This window comes from Salarias fasciatus, chromosome 22, assembly GCF_902148845.1.
Source record: "Salarias fasciatus chromosome 22, fSalaFa1.1, whole genome shotgun sequence".
NCBI classification, from domain to species: Eukaryota; Metazoa; Chordata; class Actinopteri; order Blenniiformes; family Blenniidae; genus Salarias; species Salarias fasciatus.
Genome location: NC_043765.1, coordinates 15,596,529 through 15,618,619, shown reverse-complemented (window position 1 = coordinate 15,618,619; position 22,091 = coordinate 15,596,529). Strand labels below are relative to the sequence as shown.

At 43.1% G+C, this 22,091-nt stretch overlaps 2 protein-coding genes across 2 annotated transcripts in view; both read left to right on the top strand.

Annotated features, from left to right (window-relative positions):
- The window catches only part of LOC115408979 (rap guanine nucleotide exchange factor 5-like), a 56,348-nt gene extending 51,215 nt beyond the window's left edge, over window positions 1-5,133 (top strand). The window contains exons 19-26 of the mRNA XM_030119925.1: window positions 26-148; window positions 537-715; window positions 1,007-1,097; window positions 1,181-1,231; window positions 1,348-1,435; window positions 1,524-1,588; window positions 1,945-1,999; window positions 2,105-5,133. Coding sequence (XP_029975785.1) covers window positions 26-148; window positions 537-715; window positions 1,007-1,097; window positions 1,181-1,231; window positions 1,348-1,435; window positions 1,524-1,588; window positions 1,945-1,999; window positions 2,105-2,223 — 771 coding nt within the window. The 3' untranslated portion in view covers window positions 2,224-5,133. The remainder of the gene's footprint in view (window positions 1-25; window positions 149-536; window positions 716-1,006; window positions 1,098-1,180; window positions 1,232-1,347; window positions 1,436-1,523; window positions 1,589-1,944; window positions 2,000-2,104) is intronic.
- Window positions 5,134-18,996: 13,863 nt separating this feature from the next.
- On the top strand, window positions 18,997-19,550 carry LOC115409786 (lactose-binding lectin l-2-like). Its single transcript, XM_030121063.1, has one exon. It carries the CDS (start codon window positions 19,059-19,061, stop codon window positions 19,548-19,550), a length of 492 nt encoding a protein of 163 aa, XP_029976923.1. The 5' UTR covers window positions 18,997-19,058.
- The last annotated feature ends 2,541 nt before the right edge of the window (window positions 19,551-22,091 follow it).

The window sequence follows — 22,091 nt, the reverse complement described above, 5'->3', positions numbered from 1 at the left end:
GCGTTTCTTCTGTTTGCTTGTGCAGCCTCCTCTAACAGACAGTGCAGAGCTCAGCAGGAGGCCAGTTCGCCTCTTGGGCATCAACACCTGGGATGTGGCAGCTGCTCTCACACACCTGGACTGGAGCCTCTTTAAGTCCATTCACGAGGTACACACACGCACACACACACACCCACGTGCAGACTTTCATAATAAATTCATATTCATGAGTCATGACAGAGATCGCTGGAACGAAAGCATTAAAGATGCAAATGTTCTGCAGGACTTGCTGGATCATGAGAACAGACTGAGTTTACAGATTAGCTGAAATGTTTCTCATGAAAATGCTTCCACATCGCACAGATTATAAAAAAAACCAACTCTGCATTACGCTGTCATGCAGATGTGATTTTCTCCATTTGCCCTGCTGGCTCACATTCAGATGTATTGAAGGAGAAACACCTCGCCGCCGTCCCAGCAATAACTAAGAGTCCAGGTGTTGTTTGGAGTATTTCATCATGTATTTCATAGTCCCCGTCTCCTCGGTCAACATGCAGCAGGAGCTGGTGTACTACACTCTGAGCCGCGCTCCGGGGACCGGCCACACGGCGGCGCTCTCCGTTCTGCTGCAGCGCTGCAACGAGGTGCAGCAGTGGGTCATGTCAGAGGTGCTGATGTGTGTGTCGCTCAACAAGAGAGTGCAGCTGCTCAAGAAGTTCATCAAGATCGCCGCTCAGTAAGCTCACAGACACACACCACAGCTCTCCAGAGAAGAGAAGTGAATTTCAGATGTAGGATTTTGCTGCAGTTTATCTTCCAGTGAGGATATTCAAGCAGGCACAGCTTGGCCCGGCCTGAAACGTGAAGATTAGAACAGGAATGTTAGAACTGATATATATAGAGGAAAATTTTAATAAATAAATGGCATAAAAGCAAAAAATGAAAGAGGTTGAAATTATAGATATGGTAAAGCTTATTGAATCGAAATTGCTCCATTGGGTTTCTTTTTCTCTTTTCTTCCTTACAGCTGTAAAGCTCAAAGAAATTTAAATTCTGCATTTGCCATCATCATGGGTCTGAACACGGCTGCTGTCAGTAGACTCAACCAAACATGGGAGGTAAGTAAGACGCTGAATTTAATCTCTTTAAGCACAGACGCTAGACTTTAAATGTGGCTCTGATCAGAGATCTTCTTTCTCAGAAGTGTCCGGGGAAGTTCAAGAAGCTGTTTTCTGAGTTGGAGCTCATCACGGTGAGGCTTTGATGATGGAAATAGTTTCCTGCTCTGATTTTTGAGGTTCAGATCTTTAAATTTCTCTTCATTTTCTAATTCTCTTTTTAATTTATCTGCTTTCCACCTCTGTCCAGGATCCATCTCTGAACCACAAAGCCTACAGAGAAGCGTTCAAGAGGATGAAACCTCCCAAAATCCCTTTTATGCCGCTTCTCCTGAAAGGTATCCCTTTTTAACACAAACACACAAACATTCACACACAAAGAAAAACACTGAATAAAACCTTGATGTGTGTTTCTGCTGCTCATAGATATCACTTTTATCCACGAGGGCAATAAAACCTTCCATGATAACCTGGTCAACTTTGAGAAGCTGGTGAGTTGAGTCACTCAGAAATGTGACATGAAAACACGACTGCGAAACATTTTCAAAGCAGAGTTTTACTGAAATTTAGTTTTCTAGCTGTGATTTGTTTGTTTTGAATATCCTATTTTAAAGCTTTTTCATTTCTTAATCTGTATCAAATTAGGTAGTTTATTCTACAATTTCCTTTTTTTTTTCTCTTCCGGTATAACACTGGAGGACATTTCTCAATTCTGCATCCTTTAATAAACTAACGATCGGCTGCCGAAAAACCTTAAGACATACCTGAGTTACTTTGAAACATTTTTAATGAAAATGCAGAAATATGTGTGAAGGAATAGAAACTGTGTTTTGTCTTAAACCACCAGCACATGATCGCAGACACCGTGAGAATGATCCGCCACTGCCAAAGCGACCAACCAGGTGAGTCCGGTCCTTCAGGACCTTCAGGAGAGCATTACTGTCACAGCCTGACACGTCGGGGCCAAAGCAGGACGCTGGACTGACCAGGAAACTCTTCTTTCTCAGGCAATGAGGTGATCGGGGTCGACAGTGCAGAGGTGAGGGCGAGCGTTCACTACCTGCACATCATCGACAATCAGCAGACGCTTTTCGAGCTGTCCCACAAACTGGAGCCGCGCGCCTGAACACACACACACACACTCACATGTCGACCCACCGAGTAAAACTCAAACCCAGTGGACACTTCGTAGTGGGAAAAGGACCTCTGTGTGACGTGGGAGACACTCAAACACACACTGTGGTAGAATCTTAGGACCAGCAGCGACGCCAAACGGACCTGAAGGAGGTCTGAAGAAAGCCTGTTCTTCATAGACGTTTATACCCTGGACTTAAAGGATGGAAACACTCGACACACACTCCGAATTTCCTGCTGGAGCAGATCCTGTGCAGCAAGGTGGACAAATTGCCTTGAGGAGGCTGTAATTAGTTTGTACAGTATCTATTAGAATGAATATGTTTTGTTCTTGTGAGCAGTCTTTGGTTATTTATGAGCCTCTTCAGCAGGTGGAATGTTTATTTCTGTCAAGGCCTCGTCACACTCCAGAACACTTGATATCTTCTTCATACTTTCACCACAGAAGCATCTGGAGAAAAGTTTGATCTGTGGGGAAAAACAGAACAACCCCCCTGTCAGTGGTCAAACAGGATTTCATCTGACTGATATGGTGAGTTCTAATGTGGAGTTTTTCTCCGGTTATGAAGCAGCAGTCGATGCTGAAACACTGGTACATTTTTACAAGCCTGTAATTCTGTGACTATTCTCCATGACTCTCAGTTTAAACCGTTGATGAGTGAGAACAGGAGCAACCTGAGTAGTGAGTAGTGTCCAGCTTTCTGGACAGGCTGTGACGTTTGAAACATGAAGGCTTCCTGATTGTGAGTAACGAGCAATTAACAATTCTCAGCTTAATTTAAAATCCTGCTTCATTTCTTTCATTTATTTTTTTTTGTTTTTGTTTATTTTTTTCATCTCTCTGATGCTTTGGTGTCAAAAGAGAGTGGATTTTACATTGTATATAATAAGGACCTACTGTAAACATGTTTCAGTGCCAAATGTCACGTTGAGTGTTGCAACACTACAGATGTACTTTGTTTAGGATTCTTTTTGTCACTGACTTGTATTTCTCGCTCAGACGAGCCTCAGATGTCCAGTCCTCGATCAGGTGAAGCTGATCTGACTACTGACTGATATTTTGATGGCTGAGCAGCAAAAAGCAGCTTTTTTCCTCATAAATCAAACTTTTTGGAGTCAATTCCAAATACTTCAACAGAGGACTTTAAATAGGAAGTTGAATGCATCTAATCATGTTTATGAGGCGATGTTGACACTGATTCTCTGACTGAAGACGCCTGTTTATTCATGTAAACTGTGAGAAACATGACAGGGTTTAAACAATGATGGAAGCACAAGAACACAAAATTCCTCTTTGAAGGGAAAATGGCCTCAAAGGACTTTAATTCATTCATCCTTTATCTTTTCTGCTATAATCCTCTTAAAAATAATTATCCTTTGTTAATCTAATCAATTCCTAAATTGTGTGACATTTTCTTCAAACCACTGAATGACACATACTTGTTATTCAAAGCAGTGAGGAAGCAGCCTGCCTTGTTAATAAAATGATCACTTTGTAGTCACCAGGAGAGAACTGCTGCCTGGGACTGTGGTCATATTTCAAGCATTACGATCACAATTATGATGCAGACAGATCAAGAGGAGAAATGCAGTTTTCATGTTCAATTGAATGTTTCTATTCATGTCCGGGTCAAGCTATTAAATTCATTCAAAGAAATATATTCCTGAAGGGAAAAGTGCTTTACAATGGAAGATGTCACCACAAGCATTTTAATAGGAGCCAAGAGTTTTTAAAAATAAGATGGAAATATGTCCATAAAGTGGGATTAACCAGTCGTTCTTTGTTGCTCCCAGTGTTTCTTTGTACTTCATAAATGCCATAAAAAAACCTGAATCTTCACATTTCATGCATCTGCAAAGTCCCTGAATGATTTGCAGGCTCTGCTTCAGTTCAAGCTGAAACTTAATATTAGCTCTCAGTTGGCTGTAATATTCAAACATGCTGAAGTTTTTTTGCACAAAGTATTACTTAAACAGAAGAAATATAGTAGTTTGTAATGTGTTGATTGTTAACTATTTGCTCCTGGTCTTACTGATGCTGTTGCAGCTTTTTAATATTTTCAAAATGAGACATTTTATTGTTGAGTTTTTCTCTTTTATTCTCTTTTATTTCAATTATTTTAGTGAAGCGTAAATCAGTGATCCATTGACAGCTAAAGCTCAGAAATCACGAGCCATAACTTGTTCATGTTCAGTTTCAAACGACAGCCTTGTTTTAGTCTTTTTTCTATTGACTTATACAGGATGCACACGTGCACATTCATGCCTCTGCACATAGTGTTCAAAGAGCAGCATAGTTATGTTTATTTATTGTAAAATGTTTATTTATGTATTTTCAGAGGTGACAAAATGTTTTTTGTGCCATGTTCAGAGATGCAACTATAGTAGAAGTCCACAGTTGAGAAGAGAAAAGCTGAATGTGTGTGGTGGTGTGACCACTAGATGGCAGCAGAAGGGAGCGTCAGTGGGAGGATGTGTCTGTGGTCTACTGCAGTGAGGAGGAACCACCAGGAGGCTGGAGTCACTCTTTAGTTGTTCAGTGTCAGGATGATGTGAAGTTAAGTTGCTGATGGGCTTTTTTTTCTCCTTTGTTTTTTAAATTAATGTTTAAAAACGGTTTGCATGATGAAAAAAAACAGAGTTCACAATGTGAGAGAGGACATGTGGAAGGCTTTCTACTATTGTAATATTGTCGATGTGTAAATATATGCCTAAGTTTGGTATGTTATTATTTATCTGTTGTAAATGGGAAAAAGAAAAAGTCAGCCACACAGCAATACGTCTCCCCTTGTGTCTCCTCAACCTTCAGTCAACTGAAGTCACGTCTTTTCTAAAGCGTTGTTTTACTATGTCAAAATTTGACTGAAAATGAATAAATTCTAGGTTTTCTGTGACATGTCAATGTGTTCTGATTCCCTTTTTGTCGGGTCGTGTTTGGACATCATATTGGTGTTTACAGCTCAGGTGTTGTCAGGCAGACCGATGGTCTCTGACAGTGCGTCTCAGATTAAAGGCCCCCTGCTCCAGAATGAGCACAAATTACTCCAAATTCAGCTTTCAATTCAGCTTTATCTAAATAGTGCCAATCACAACATAGTCATTTCTAGACACTTTTACAGAGAAAACCCAACAGATCCACATGAGCAAGCATAGGCGACTGTGGAAAGAAAAAAACGCCCTTTAAAAAAGAAGAAACCTTTGCAGAACCAGACTCAGAGGTGGCGGCTTTCTGCTATTCCAGCTGGGGTGAGGGGATAGAGAGAGAGAGATAGGACAGACCTATATTTCTTGTATCAACTCAGTAATGGTCCACTTAAGCAGGTGGATCAAGATCAAGACAGATCACAGACGACAAGAGAGACAATGGTTAATGACACATTATGAAACTTTGCATGAAAGACAGCAGACAAGTGAAGCACAAGTGGGAGCTGGTTCCAAATGGTAGGAGCCCAGGGTTAAGTAAACCGCTTGCACCCACTGGGTCTGGCTTGTCTCATTCAATCAATGGATCAATTGTATTGATTGAGGCCTCATGAGAAACTGTTTGCATCCATTGAGTCCAGGTTGTCACATTAGATCAGTGGATCAGCCGCAATTGATGTTCTGTTCAAGATCCCTCAATCATGGCTCTAGTCCACCTGAGAGACAACCTCTTCTTCCAGGATTTTAGTTGTTCTGACTTTTTAGTCTCCCATAGTGGAATGAACTGTCAAACCCAGAGACACTGAAAGAGAGAGCTAGCTAGCTAGCTAGCTAGCTCCCAGCCTACAGCACCAAACAAGAAAAAAGGTCCAGGAAGACCTGAACCAGCCCTAACTGTAAGGTTTACTAAATAGAAAGGTCTGAAGCCGAGCCTTGAAAGCAGAGACTGTGTCAGCCTCCCTAACAGAAACTGGGAGCTGGTTCCACATAACAGGAGCCTGATAGCTGAAAGCTCGACCTCCTGTTTTACTTTCAGAGGAGCATTGGAACCTCCAGCAGACCAGCACTCTGAGAACAAAGCGTTCTCCTGGGACAGTATGGGATTAATAGCTCTTTAAGATATGATGGGGCCTGGTTGTTCAGGGCTTTATAGGTTAAGAGGAGGATTTTGAATTCTGTTCTACATTTAACAGGAAACCAGTGAAGAGAAGGTAATATTGTGCTGATGAGATCTCTCCTACTGGTTCTTGTGAGAACTCTTGCTGCAGCATTTTGAATCAGTTGAAGACTTTTTAGGCAGTTATCGGGGCCCCCTGATAACAAGGAATTACAGTAGCCTACTCTGGAGTTAAGAAATGCATGGATTAATTTCTCAGCATCGCTTTGAGCATGTTCCTAATTTTAGAAATATCATGCAGGTGAAAGGAGGTCCTGCAGACCTGTTTAATGGGGGAGTTAAGGATAAGTCCTGGTCAAAGATCAGTCCCAGGTTCCTCACAGTGTTACTGGGAGTTAAAGCAACACCATCTAGGGTCAGTATTTGTTTAGATAATTTTTTCATCAGGTGTTTTGGGCCAAATAAAATAACTTCTGTTTTATCTGAATTAAGGAGGAGAAAATTACGACTCATCCAGGTTTTTATGTCTTTAAGACAAGCTTCTAGTTTGACAAGTCGATCGGTGTCATCTTGCTTCATAGATAAGTAGACCTCTGTATCATCTGCATAACAGTGGAAGTTAATGGAGTGTTTGTTGATGATGTTCCTTACAGGAAGCATGTATAATGTGAAGAGTGTAGGTCCTAAAACAGAACCCTGTGGAACTCCACGTTTAACTTTGAAAGAAGCAGAAGAGTCTTTGTTAACATTGACGAAGTGGAACCTGTCTGTTAAACATGATTGAAACCAGTTTAATGCTGAACCTTTAATCCCAATAATAGGTAACACTTTATTTGAAGCCCCCCTGTATAATACATTATAAGTACATTTATAAAGCATTATAATGCCATTATAACGTGTGTAGCTATAGTTATAAACATTCATAGATTATCACAATGCCAGGACCTAACCCTAACCCTGATCCTATGCTGTATAGTGAGTTATTGTGACTGCATTGTGATCATTTATGAGTGTTCATATCTACTTAGAAACACTTATAATGTGTTATACCGGGTGCTTCAAGTAAAGTGTTTCCCAATAATATATTCTAGTCTCTGTAGAAGGATATCATGATCAACAGAATCAAATGCAGCACTGAGATCTAACAGGACCAGAACCAGAACAGAGACCAGTCCTCTATCTGAGGCTGTGAGAAGATCATTAGTGACTTTTACCTCTGTACTGTCTCTGTACTGTGATGAGCTCTGAAACCCGATTGAAAAGACTCAAATAGGTCATTGTTACATAAATGCTAACAAAGCTGACTTGCAACAACGTTCTCTAGGATTTTAGAAATAAAGGGAAGGTTGGATATTGGTCTGTAACTTGAGAGAACACCGAGATCAAGGGTGGGCTTTCTGAGGAGAGGTTTGTGGTACATAACCTGTTACTAAAGATAGGTTGATCTGATCTAATATTGATGTGCTGATCAGGGGGAAAATGCCTTGAAACAGTCTTGTTGGGATTGGATCCAATGAATAAGCTGTAGGTTGAGTTTCGGCCACAATTAAGGATAACTCAGAGAGTTCAATAGGATGGAAACTGAGTAGTTGTGAGTCAGGTTCTACTGACAGATCTGAGGATGTGATTGATCGGTCTGTGACCACGTTGGGGAATGTGCTTTCAATTTTATCTCTAATAGTTATGATTTTGTTGTTAAAGAAGTTTCCAAAATCATTACTGCTTAAGGTTAATGGGATCTGAGGTTCGACAGAGCTGTGGCTTTTTGTCAACCTGGCTATAGTATGAAAGAGGAACCTGGGGTTGTTCTGGTTTTCTTCCATTAGGAGGAATAGTCGGCAGCTTTCTTTACGGTTAACAGACTTTCTTTCAAGGCAGTACATAATACTTCCAGTTGGGTTAGATGCCATTTCCTCTCTAGTTTTCGAGCTGATTCCTTTGATGTTGACAGTTGTTTGTTATACTATGGAGCTATCCTCCCCTCAGTTGTTGTTATCTTCAGGGGAGCAATCGATTCAAGCGTGGAGCGGAGTGAGGCTGCCACTCCATCTACAACTAAATCAACTTGAGTGGGGCTGATACTGGGACAGCTGCTGTCCATTGGGCCACATATGGGAATGAAGTTAATACTGACAGGATCATTTCCTTGAATTTGGTCACAGTATTCTCTGACAGACATCTCCTACATTATTTTTTTTTCCCAGGTGCTTTAAAGCCAGTTAATGTAAACTCAAATCATATCAGGAAGTGATCAAATAGTACAGGGTTGTGGGGAAAAACTGTTAGTTGATCAATGTCATTATCATAAGTGAGAACAAGATCGAGGGTGTGATTGAAGTAATGAGTAGGTTTATTCACCTTCTGCGAAAAGACAATTGCATGAAGTAATGACCTGAATGTAGTGCTGAGGCGATCAGTGTCAGCATCTACGTGAATGTTAAAGTCACCCACTGTAAAGATTGGATCTGAATTTGGAACTAAACTGGAGGAAAAGTCTGAAAATTCAAAGATTTTCCGCTTGGTTTTAGTTCCAGGACTGATTGGAAGTTAAATATTGCAAATATTGCCTTGATCATTGCGTCAACAAAAGCACAGTCGGAAATTGACTTTCAACTGTGGAGTCTGAAGTCGACACGTTGAGACTCGAGTCCCAAACTCTGTTATAAGATGTGCTGAATGTTAATATCACACCGCCAGAACAAATACCTCCTGGAATAGATATAGTTTTAATAACTACTGTGAATAATCCATCTTTATTGTTCAACATAAATTAGATTTCAGCCTTCTTACGTTTACTGCTGCATGGAGCTGATTCCAGGGAACTCAGGGTGGAGTTCTTCTGTTGAAGTGTCCTTGACTTCAGAGCTGGCTGAAATTGATTAGAATTCCACTACTCTTAAATCAAAGTAAACTTCCCTGTAATTGCAGTCTTCCAGTGAAATGTTGTTTCATTAAACAGAAGTAACTGTTTAACTGCATTTTACTTCCTGGTTCTCTGTTTGAACCAGGCAACTTCAATCTGACTGTAGGTGTGAATGTGTGTGTGTTTCTTTTTTTTTTTTTTTTTTTTTTTTTCTCTGTGTGTGTGTGTTTCTGAGACCTGTGCAGGGTGTGTTCTGCCTTGCTCAGTTGAGAGTGGGGATCAGCTCCAGAGCACTATGGAAGCTGGATGGATTGTTGTTGCACTGCTGCCATTTTGTCTTCATTCAATCCAAACTGAGTAAAAGGAGCAAAGTCAAATCATTACTACTTCTCTCAGATCTCAGGTATTTTCTCAGAAAACTGTTAAGTTTATAACTGAGACAGAGTTTCTTATGTAATTTGTTACATTTGGAAAAATTCCTTGCAAAATTTAGCTGCCAAAAAAGAAAGAGGAAAATACTGAGAGCACATTCTTCTTGGTCTAACCGCAGTTTTGTTTTTTTTTTGTTTAATTTTCTCCTTTATTGTCACTCAAAGATATTTTGATTGAGATTGCAAGTTCACTGATAAGTCCTATCATTCCAGAGAAAAACCAAGGCCTTCCTGTCATCAATATACTCATAAATTTTGTTCCATCCCTCAATTTGTGGAAGGCACAGCCAACGAAACTTTTATCAACCTGAGAAATTTTCTCAGAAAAATTTTAGTTGCGAACTACAGTTTTCTGTGTATTTTTATAAATCCCATGTCAAACTGACTTATGGATTACTCCTGCAGAGGCAGGCCAGATGGGGAGTCAAATCAACTCACGTTCCTCACTGACATTAGAGATCTGTACCAGAGTTAATCACACTAAACCTGTCGACCGTATCAGATTGGTTGATGTTCTGGTACAATAACAGATTATATGATGTTTTTGACATGGTTGGCTGGAGATGTTCACAAGTTTTTATTTAATTCTTTGCAGTCTAATCAAGTGCACTGATAAGATGTTTGATTCTACAACAAAGATGTAAAAACTCAAACGTGACAACTTTCCTTCATGTGTCAAAGTTCAACAACCATTAAAAACAAGGACATGTTGGCTTCGGTCTCCCCTTGTGTCTCCTCAACCTTCAGTCAGCTCAAGTCACATCTTTTCTGAAGTGTTGTTTTCGTATATCAAAGTTTTGACAGAAAATGAATAAATTCTCAGTTTTCTGTGACATGTCAATGTGTTCTGATCCCCTTTTTGTTGGGTCGTGTTTGGACATCATATTGCTGTTTACAGTTTAAGTCGAGGGTCTCTGGCAGTGTGTCTCAGATTAAAGGCCTCCTGCTCTAGAAAGACCACAAATTACTCCAAATATTGATTTGATCATTACGTCAACAAAAGTACAATCGTAAAAACTGTCAACTGTGGAGTCTGAAGTCGTCACGTTGCGACTCGAGTCCCAAACTCTGTTATCAGATGTGCAGAACATTACTATCACTCCACCAGAACAAATACCTCCTAGAATAGATATAGTTTTAATATCTACTGTGAATAATCCATCTTTATTGTTCAACATAAATTAGATTTCCGCCTTCTTACGTTTACTGCTGCATGGAGCTGATTCCAGGGAACTCTGGGTGGAGTTCTTCTGTTGAAGTGTCCTTGACTTCAAAGCTGGCTGAAATTGATTAGAATTCCACTACTCTTAAATCAAAGTAAACTTATCAGATGTGCAGAACATTAATATCACACCGCCAGAACAAATACCTCCTAGAATAGATATAGTTTTAATATCTACTGTGAATAATCCATCTTTATTGTTCAACATAAATTAGATTTCAGCCTTCTTAGGTTTACTGCTGCATGGAGCTGATTCCAGGGAACTCTGGGTGGAGTTCTTCTGTTGAAGTGTCCTTGACTTCAGAGCTGGCTGAAATTGATTAGAATTCCACTACTCTTAAATCAAAGTAAACTTTCCTGTAATTCCAGTCTTCCAGTGAAATGTTGTTTCATTAAACAGAAGTAACTGTTGAACTGCATTTTACTTCCTGGTTCTCTGTTTGAACCAGGCAACTTCAATCTGACTGTAGGTGTGAATGTGTGTGTGTTTCTTTTTTTTTTTTTTTTTTTTTTTTCTCTGTGTGTGTGTGTTTCTGAGACCTGTGCAGGGTGTGTTCTGCCTTGCTCAGTTGAGAGTGGGGATCAGCTCCAGAGCACTATGGAAGCTGGATGGATTGTTGTTGCACTGCTGCCACTTTGTCTTCATTCAATCCAAACTGAGTAAAAGGAGCAAAGTCAAATCATTGCTACTTCTCTCAGATCTCAGGTATTTTCTCAGAAAACTGTTAAGTTCATAACTGAGACAGAGTTTCTTATGTAATTTGTTACATTTGGATAAATTCACGAGATTGAGTCCACTTGAACAGCCTCGGCGCCCTCCACTGTACACTGCGCCCTCGGCGGCCGCCTTGTTCGCCTTTTCCCATTCAAACCGCGGGGCACAAACGACGCCATTACTGCATTTGTGCATTTGCAGTTCATGCCACTAGGTGTGCTGTTTGCATGTTCAACCTTATTTTACACAGACACCACAGAGGAAGAAGGGTGCTGCAGCCGCTGCAGGCTCTCTCTGCATGTTGTTAGGAAAAGAGTGTAAGCCGGCAAGACGTGGTAAAATGTTCATTGATGCGATGCACCGTTTTTTCAATAAAAGAGAAGAACTGAACTGTTGTTTCCGCACATTTTCTTCACGTCGTATCAGTTAAACTGTATGACAAGTAGTTTGTGTACTCAAAAGACCAAGATTTCTTGCGGATAGAACATGCGCAGAACAGTATTTCATGTCCCTTTCGACTGGGTTTTTAAATATGAATATGAGCATATTCAGGGTTTTACACGTGTTTATATGGCTGTGCGCCATGTAATGTATTATTCCATCAATATTCTAGTTAATAAAGAGTTTTTGCCTTTATATAAACGTACTCAATCTCGCGGCATTCGATCTCGTCCCATCCCTAATATATATATACATACATATATATATATATATATATATATATATATATATATATATATATATATATATATATATATATATATATATATATATATATATATATATCTCCCCCTGGAACTGCCACCTTAACGTGGTGGGGGAGTTTGAGAGCCCGCATGATCCCAGGAGCTATGTTGCCGGGGGGCTTTATGCCCCCTAGTAGGGTCTCCCATTTGCAAACAGGTCCTGGGTGACGGGCCAGACTGAGAGCAGTTCAAAACCCCCTATGAGTAGAAAAAGAACAAAGGTCGTTACGTCGCCCGGTATGGCGCAGCCGGGGCCCCACCCTGGAGCCAGGCCTGGGGTTGGGGCTCGTAAGCGAGCGCCTGGTGGCCGGGTCTTTGCCCACGGGGCCCGGCCGGGCTCAGCCCGAATGGACGACGTGGGCCTGACCTCCGGTGGGCTCACCACCCACCGAGGGAACCGTAGGGGCCGGGTGCAGTGTGGATTGGGTGGCAGCCGACGGCAGGGTGCCCGGCGACCCGATCCCTGGACACAGAGACTGGCTCTAGGGACATGGAATGTCACCTCGTTGGCGGGGAAGGAGCCCGAGCTTGTGAGGGAGGTTGAGAGGTACCGGCTAGATATAATCGGGCTCACCTCCACACATAGCCTGGGCTCTGGAACCCAACCTCTCGAGAAGGGCTGGATTCTCCACTTCTCTGGCGTTGCCCGCGGTGAGAGGCGGCGGGCTGGTGTGGGTTTGCTTATAGCCCCACAGCTCAGCCGCCATGTGTTGGAGTTCACCCCAGTGAACGAGAGGGTTGCATCCCTGCGCCTTCGGGTCGGGGATAGGTGCCTCACTGTTATCTCGGCTTACGGGCCGAACAGCAGTGCAGAGTACCCGGCCTTCTTGGAGTCCCTGGGAGGGGTGCTGGACAGTGCTCCGACTGGGGACTCCATTGTTCTACTGGGGGACTTCAACGCCCACATGGGCAGCGACAGTGAGACCTGGAAGGGGGTGATTGGATCGCATGGCCTCCCCGATCTGTACCCGAGTGGTGTTTTGTTATTGGAATTCTGTGCTAGTCACAGTTTGTCCATAACGAACACCATGTTCGAGCACAGGGGTGTCCATAAGTGCACTTGGCACCAGGACACCCTAGGTCGGAGGTCGATGATCGACTTTGTTGTCGTGTCATCTGACCTCCGGCCGCGTGTTTTGGACACTCGGGTGAAGAGAGGGGCAGAGCTGTCGACCGATCACCACCTGGTGGTGAGTTGGATTCGCTGGCGGAGGAGGAAACCGGACAGACTTGGCAGACCCAAACGTGTTGTGAAGGTCTGCTGGGAACGTCTGGCGGAACCCTCTGTCAGCATGGCTTTCAACTCCCACCTCCGGGAGAGCTTCTCTCATGTCCCGAGGGAGGCTGGGGACATTGAGTCCGAGTGGACCATGTTGTCCACCTCCATTGTCGAAGCAGCTGCTCGGAGCGGTGGTCGTAAGGTCTCCGGTGCCTGACATGGCGGCAACCCCCGAACCCGGTGGTGGACACCGGAAGTAAGGGCTGCCGTCAAGCTGAAGAAGGAGTCCTATCGAGCCTTGCTGGCTCATGGGACTCCCGAAGTAGCTGACGGGTACCGGCAGGCCAAGCGAACTGCAGCCCGAGCAGTTGTGGAGGCAAAAACTCGGATCTGGGAGGAGTTTGGGGAGGCCATGGAGGAGGACTATCGGTCGGCCTCGAAGAAATTCTGGCAAACCGTCCGGCGCCTCAGGAGGGGAAAGCAGGTCTCCGCCAACACTGTTTACAGTGGAGGTGGGGAGCTGCTGACCTCAACTGGGGATATTGTTGGACGGTGGAAGGAATACTTTGAGGACCTCCTCAATCCCGTCGCCACGTCTTCCGTGGAGGAAGCAGAGGCTGAGGTCTCAGAGGTGGACTCGTCCATCACCCAAGCTGAAGTCACTGAGGTGGTTGGCAAGCTCCTCGGTGGCAAGGCACCGGGGGTGGACGAGATTCGGCCTGAGTACCTTAAGTCTCTGGATGTGCAGGGACTGTCTTGGTTGACACGTCTCTGCAACATCGCGTGGCGGTCAGGGACGGTGCCTCTGGATTGGCAGACCGGGGTGGTGGTCCCCCTGTTTAAAAAGGGGGACCGGAGGGTGTGCTCCAACTATAGGGGGATTACACTCCTCAGCCTCCCCGGGAAAGTCTATTCCAGGGTACTGGAGAGGAGGATCCGACCGATAGTCGAACCTCGGATCCAGGAGGAACAATGCGGTTTTCGTCCTGGTCGTGGAACAGTGGACCAGCTCTATACCCTCCATAGGGTGCTCGAGGGTTCGTGGGAGTTTGCCCAACCAGTCCACATGTGTTTTGTGGATTTGGAGAAGGCATTCGACCGTGTCCCTCGTGGTGTCTTGTGGGGGGTGCTCCGGGAATACGGAGTCCGGGGCCCCTTGTTAAGGGCCGTCCGGTCTTTGTATGACCGGAGTAGGAGTCTGGTCCGCATTGCCGGCAGTAAGTCGGACCTGTTCCCGGTGCATGTTGGACTCCGGCAGGGCTGCCCTTTGTCACCGGTTCTGTTCATAATCTTCATGGACAGAATTTCTAGGTGCAGCCAGGGGCCGGAGGGGGTCCGGTTCGGGAACCACAGGATTTCATCTCTGCTTTTTGCAGATGATGTTGTCCTGTTGGCTTCATCGAACCCGGACCTACAGCATGCACTGGGGCGTTTCGCAGCCGAGTGTGAAGCGGCAGGGATGAGGATCAGCACCTCCAAATCCGAGGCCATGGTCCTCGACCGGAGGAAGGTGGCTTGCCCCCTCCAGGTTGGTGGAGAGACCCTAGCCCAAGTGGAGGAGTTCAAGTATCTTGGGGTCTTGTTCACGAGTGGGGGACGGATGGAGCGTGAGATTGACAGGCGGATCGGTGCAGCGGCTGCAGTGATGCAGTCGTTGTATCGGTCCGTCAGGGTGAAGAAGGAGCTGAGCCGAAAGGCGAAGCTCTCGATTTACCGGTCAATCTACGTTCCCACCCTCGCCTATGGTCATGAGCTTTGGGTCATGACCGAAAGGACAAGATCCCGGATACAAGCGGCCGAAATGAGCTTCCTCCGTAGGGTGGCTGGGCGCTCCCTTAGAGATAGGGTGAGGAGCTCAGTCACCAGGGAGGAGCTCGGAGTGGAGCCGCTACTCCTCCACATCGAGAGGAACCAGCTGAGGTGGCTCGGACATCTGTTTAAGATGCCTCCTGGACGCCTCCCCAGGGAGGTGTTCCGGGCAAGTCCCACTGGGAGGAGACCCCGAGGAAGACCCAGGACACGCTGGAGAGACTATGTCTCTCGGCTGGCCTGGGAACGCCTTGGGATCCTCCCAGAGGAGCTGGAGGAAGTGTCTGGGGACAGGGAAGTCTGGGCATCCCTGCTGAGACTGCTGCCCCCGCGACCCGGCCCCGGATAAGCGGTAGAAAATGGATGGATGGATGGATGGATGGATATATATATATATATATATATATATATATATATATATATATGTGTATATATATATATATATATATATATATATATATATATATATATATATATATATATATATATATATATATATATATATATATATATATATATATATATATATATATATATATATATAAATTATATATATATAAATAAATTGTGTTCTCGCCACCCCGGCGGTATTGTGTCTGTCTCCTTCAAGCTTGGGTCCTCTACCAGAGGCCTGGGAGCTTGAGGTTCTGTGCAGGATCTTAGCTGTTCCCAGGATTGTGCTCTTTTGAACAGAGCTCTCAGATGTTGCTCCTGGTATCTGCTGGAGCCATCCTCCCAGCTTGGGGGTTACTGCGCCCAGTGTCCCGATCACTACTGGTATCACTGTTGCCTTCACGTCCCACACTCTTTCTATCTCATCCCTTAAACCTTGGTACTTCTCCAGCTTCTCGTGCTCCTTTTTCCTGATGTTGCCATCACTTGGGATTGCTACATCGATCACCACAGCTGTCTTCTGCTGTTTATCCACCACCACTATGTCTGGTTGATTGGCCATCACCTGCTTGTCAGTCCGGATCTGGAAGTCCCACAGGATCTTGGCTCGATTGTTCTCGACCACCTTTGGAGGTGTCTCCCATCTTGATCCTGGGACCTCCAGTCCATACTCGGTACATATGTTCCTGTACACGATGCCCGCTACCTGGTTGTGCCGTTCCATGTATGCCTTGCCTGCCAGCATCTTACACCCTGCTGTGATGTGCTGTACTGTCTCTGGGGCTTCTTTGCACAGTCTGCACCTGGGGTCTTGTTTGGTGTGGTAGATCCCGGCCTCTATTGGTCTTGTGTTAAGGGCCTGTTCTTGTGCAGCCATGATTAGTCCCTCTGTGCTGTCCTTCAGTCCAGCCTTTTCTAGCCACTGGTATGTTTTTCCAATGTCAGCCTCTTCTTCAATTTGTCGGTGGTACATGCCATGCAGGACTTTGTCTGTCCATGAGAGATCTCCACATATATACAATGGGGGAAATAAGTATTGAACGCATTAACTGTTTTGTCATTACATTTATTTCCAAAGATGCAATTCATGTGACATTTCTTCCAGACACTGGTATTAACTCAAATAATCCACACATGAAAAGAAATCACAACATTCAAATCCATAAATAGTGATTATGTGGAATTAAGTGCAATAACACAGGAAAAAAGTATTGAACACACCATGGGAAAGCTGTATAGTTTGTCAAGGAAAGGCACCATACCATCTCACACCTGAAAGTAATTAGTCTTTGTACTTCCTATAAGTGCAAACCAACATCAGCTGGGTTAGTGCTAATTGATGGCCCTATAAACAGGTTGTTTTTCACCAAGTAGTCAAATAAGACACATCTCATGATGGGTAAAAGCAAGGAGCTCTCTCAAGACCTTCGCAGCCTGATTGTTGCTCAGCATCAGAATGGAACTGGTTACAGACTTATCTCAAAGAATCTGAGTATTCCAGTAAGCACCGTTGGGGCCATTATCCGCAAGTGGAAGAAGCATCACCTTATCATCAACAGGCCGCGCACAGGAGCTCCTCGCAAGATTTCTGACCAGGGAGTCAGAAAGATGGTCAGAAGAGTTCTCAAAGAGCCAAGGACCACCCGGAAAGCACTCCAGCAAGACATGGAGGCAGCAGGTACAAGTGTTACAGAGAAAACGATAGGCAATGCACTCCACTGCCATGGCCTCTATGGACGCTCAGCCCGCAAGACTCCGTTCCTCAAAAAAAGGCATGTTGAAGCTCGTCTAAAGTTTGCTAAACAGCATCTGGATAAGCCTGTGGAATACTGGGAGAATGTTGTCTGGTCAGATGAGACCAAAATTGAACTTTTTGGCTGTCATACTACACACCATGTTTGGAGGAGAAATGGCACTGCACATCACCCAAATAACACTATACCAACAGTGAAGATTGGTGGTGGAAACATCATGGCATGGGGTTGTTTCTCATCTCGTGGTACTGGCAGACTTCATATAATTGAAGGAGCAATGAATGGAAACATCTATCGGCAAATTCTTGAGATGAACCTCCTGCCATCCACCAGGATGATGAAGATGAGACGGGGCTGGACCTTTCAACAGGACAATGATCCGAAGCACACGGCAAAGTTGACTCTCGAATGGTTTAAAAAAAAGAAAATCAATGTGTTAGAATGGCCCAGTCAATCACCTGACTTAAATCCGATCGAACATTTGTGGAAAGAACTGAAGATAAGGGTTCACCAGAGGGCACCAAAGAATATTCAGGATTTGAAGACAATCTGTGCGGAGGAATGGGCAAAAATCACACCTGAGCAGTGTGGGCGATTAGTTCATACATACAACAAGCGTCTGGAAGCAGTCATTGCAAACAAAGGCTTCTCCACAAAGTATTAAACGAGTTTCAGATAGTGTGTTCAATACTTTTATTGCACTTAATTCCACATAATCACTATTTATGGATTTGAATGTTGTGATTTCTTTTCATGTGTGGATTATTTGAGTTAATACCAGTGTCTGGAAGAAATGTCACATGAATTGCATCTTTGGAAATAAATGTAATGACAAAACAGTTAATGCATTCAATACTTATTTCCCCCATTGTGTGTATATATATATATATATATATATATATATATATATATATATATATATATATATATACATCATCCATCAGATCGATGACCTGCATGGCCTGCAGGACCAGCTCACCTCTGGATTTCAGCCCCAGTCCTCCACCTGTCCAAGCTCTGACCATGGATCTGCTCCGAACTCACCACCAGCTCCTGGAAGACTTTGCTGGGGTTTGTGAGACTTTTTCTTTTCCTGTTCTGTCCAGCATGGAAGCAGCAGAATGGAGGTCTGGCTGCTGTTATGTGCCTGACAGAGTTGCTCCTCCAAAAGGACTTTATAAGTATAAAGCTCCTCTTGATAACATGGTTTCTTCCTTTATTTTATTTATTTTGAGTACTGATCCATGATATTGCTGGACCTGACAGGGGGACAGAAAGACAAGTAGAGAGACAGAGAGTGAAGGAAACAAACAAGTGAACAAACAAGCAAAAAAAAAAAAAAAAAAACAGAGGAGAGAAGGAAGAGAGTGCAAAGATACGTTTTTTCAATTAGCTACACTCCAGACGATCAATGGGAGGCAAGAAATTGGTGACAACAAGCCAAAAAAAATATAGTTGATCACCAATTTTTATTGACCTGGTGAAAGCTGTTGATAAAACTCTCTCAGTGCAGCTCCGCCTCTCTCAGGTATATAAAAGACTTTCTCCTCTGTGAGATACAGTCTCCTCAAACGGCTCTGAACAGCTCCAGCAAGACATCAAGGCCTTCTCACTCAGAGACATTTGAAGCTTCAACATGATGTTTTTCCTCTTTTTGTGTTTCCTCGCTCTTTGTGCTGCGACTCCCTTGGAGGAGAAAAACACAAAGCTCCAGCGTGGCGGTTGTCCAGCGTTCTGGTTCAACTTCAATGGCCGCTGCTATCGGTATTTCGCCACAGCTAAGACCTGGGCTGCAGCAGAACGCCACTGTGTGTCACTGGGAGCCAACCTGGTGTCCATCCACAGTGTGCAGGAACATAACTTTGTCAAATCACTGATTCAGAACTTTGACCATGCTGAAGGACGCACCTGGATTGGACTCACCGACCTTCATGAGGACTCAAGATGGATGTGGTCTGACGGATCCAGGGTCAATTTTGTCTTTTGGAGTCCTGGAGAGCCAAACAACTATGGAGGACCAGAGTCATGTGTTGAAACCAACCTCGGTGCGAGTAAGAAGTGGAATGATGTAAAGTGCTCTCGCATGCAACCGTTTGTTTGTGCATTAGGCACAGTCTGCCCTCAGTAGCTGAGAAGATCTGATTCAACTTTGTGTTTTGTTCTGTGATTTCTAAATTTCTGTAAGATTGCATGAATAATTCCAAGTGACCAAATGAATTTGTTTTGAAATTGAACATTATTCATTTAGACACTGTATGGGAGCGCTAATCAATAATTTCCCTGGACTCATGTATTTGTATGTTGAACATTTCCTATTCACAAAATCAATGTTTGTATTCATCGTCTCCTTTTTTTGCTTATGTTTATTGTTTTGTCACAAATAACATCATTTTACATTTGAATGTGTTATTTCTGCTTACTGCAGTTATTGAAGGAGTTCTGTGTTGTGGTGTGGTCAATTTCATTTGCAAAGTGTCTTCACTGCTTCACTGTTTTTTGAAGTTCCTCAAACTACCAGTAAAGAAGAAATCATGCTGATGCAATTGATTATTTTAAAAACAATGTCTTTTATCACTATTGAATTCAAAATACAATACATAAAGACCCAGAAAAGTAAAAACAGAAATGTCAATTCATATGCATAAAGAATTGATTGTATTGTTTTTGAATGTTTCTACATGTTTATGGTATGTTATGGTATGGTATGTTTGGTTCAAGCGTAGTTAATTCAGCTTCCTGGGTGTTTTAGTTTCACCTCCCGTTGCAAAGTCAGTAAAATCCTGTGGAGAAGAATAGAACATCTTCTGTCAGTCTTTATGTTGTGAAACTGTTTAGCTGATGATTGTAAACTGTTGTGGAAATTCTACTAATTAAATGCACCAACGATGACTTCCTTGATTCTTTTATTCCAGCTGCAGCAAGAAGAGAGGTCTCCACTGCCATCAGTTCAGTGTGAGCTCTGTCCTTCTGAGAGACAGGCTGATAGCTATACCCTCTCCTGCCGACCCACCTGAACTCCTGTGGCCAGGGGTACAGCAGAGTGTCATTAACATGTCTTCGAGGCTGTACTCAGTCAGGAAGGAACACCTACTGAACATATGAAGTGACAAAGGAACAGAAACCCCAACAACCCAACCCACTTCAACCCCCTGTGGCTGGGGATGCATTTTAGAAGAATAGCACTGGAACCATTGAGAATCGCTCTGTGAGGCACTTTTCTCATTCTTCGCTCTTGAGAGAGAAAGTTTTAGACACTTGTTGACTTCTCAGAAATTCTTTAATTTAAGAACATAAGAATTTCCACAGCAACACAAAGAGGAAAATACTGAATGAACATTCTTCATGGTCGAACTGCACTGTTTTCTTGTTGATTGATAGTGCAAGTTCACTGATAAATCCTATCATTCCAGAAACAAAACAAGGCCTTTCTGTCATCAATAGGCTAATAAATGGTTCATTACCCTTAATTTTCTTCCATCCCTCAATTTGTTGAAAGCACAGTCAAATGAACTTTTTTCAACCTGAGGAATTTTCCCATAAAACTCTGCATATTAGTTCATAACTACAGTTTTATCGGTTTGTTTTAGAAATTCTTTTCCAAATTTACCTATTCCTGACAGAGGCAGGCCAGGTGAGGAGTCAAAGTTCATCTAATAACTCCATAAAAGTCACTTTCCTCACAGAGATTAGAGATCTATGCCAAGGTTAATAACACTAAACTTGCTGACCGTACCAGACTGGTTGATGTTGTGCTATAATAACAGATTGTATGACATTATTAAAATGGTTGGCTGGACATGTCCACAAGTTTTATTTTAATATTATAGCTCCTGTAATTTGCTGTATCCTACTATGAAAATACAAAAACCAGAATTTGACAAGTTTCCCTAATGTGTCAATTATTCCTATCACACTTTTAACTCTTTCATCACCTTCTTGTGAAAAATAATGTCATTTCATGAATTGTACATTTTCTCAGTGTTTACTAGTCAAACATCATAACCAAGATAGAAAGACTGTCCTTTACCTGCAGTATGTATCAGATTTTAACCACAGTTATCGAGCCAAGATGCTGAGATTAGAAAGTGCTTCATCAGGGAAAAGGTTTTTTTTCTCTTTTATTTTATTTCAGTCAGCCGGTGTCATGTTTTACACCCAGTCCTGACTGCAGAGTCTTGAATATGATATGATCTGTTACACAACTGATGTCAGTAATCATAGGAGACAATTAATCCATAATTAACTTTGTTGTCCACACTTTAAATGATTGGTTTAATCTGTTTCGGTTGATTTGTTGTTGCAGCACAACTTTCACTCACAACATGAATCACTTGATGAAATCTCCTTCCATCAAGTGATTCATTTAGTTTCAGTTCTTAGTGACTCTCGCTGCCTTATAACCTGTTTCATGGCCCGATGCTCCCCGGACAGAGGAGGCCCATTCTTCACAGATTAACTTTTGAAATTTATTGAAATGTATTTCTGATTTCACCTTTTTCACTACGATACAAGCAAAACACACAGAGGATAAAATGTACTCAAAGCAATTAAAAAAATACTTTTCTATTGTCCAGTTGTATTTTTGAAGCCAAATAAATCAGACAGGCAATTGTGGCAAATGTCCTTGTCCCTGGCTGGGGTGCAGGCTTCATGGGCCCAAAATCTACAT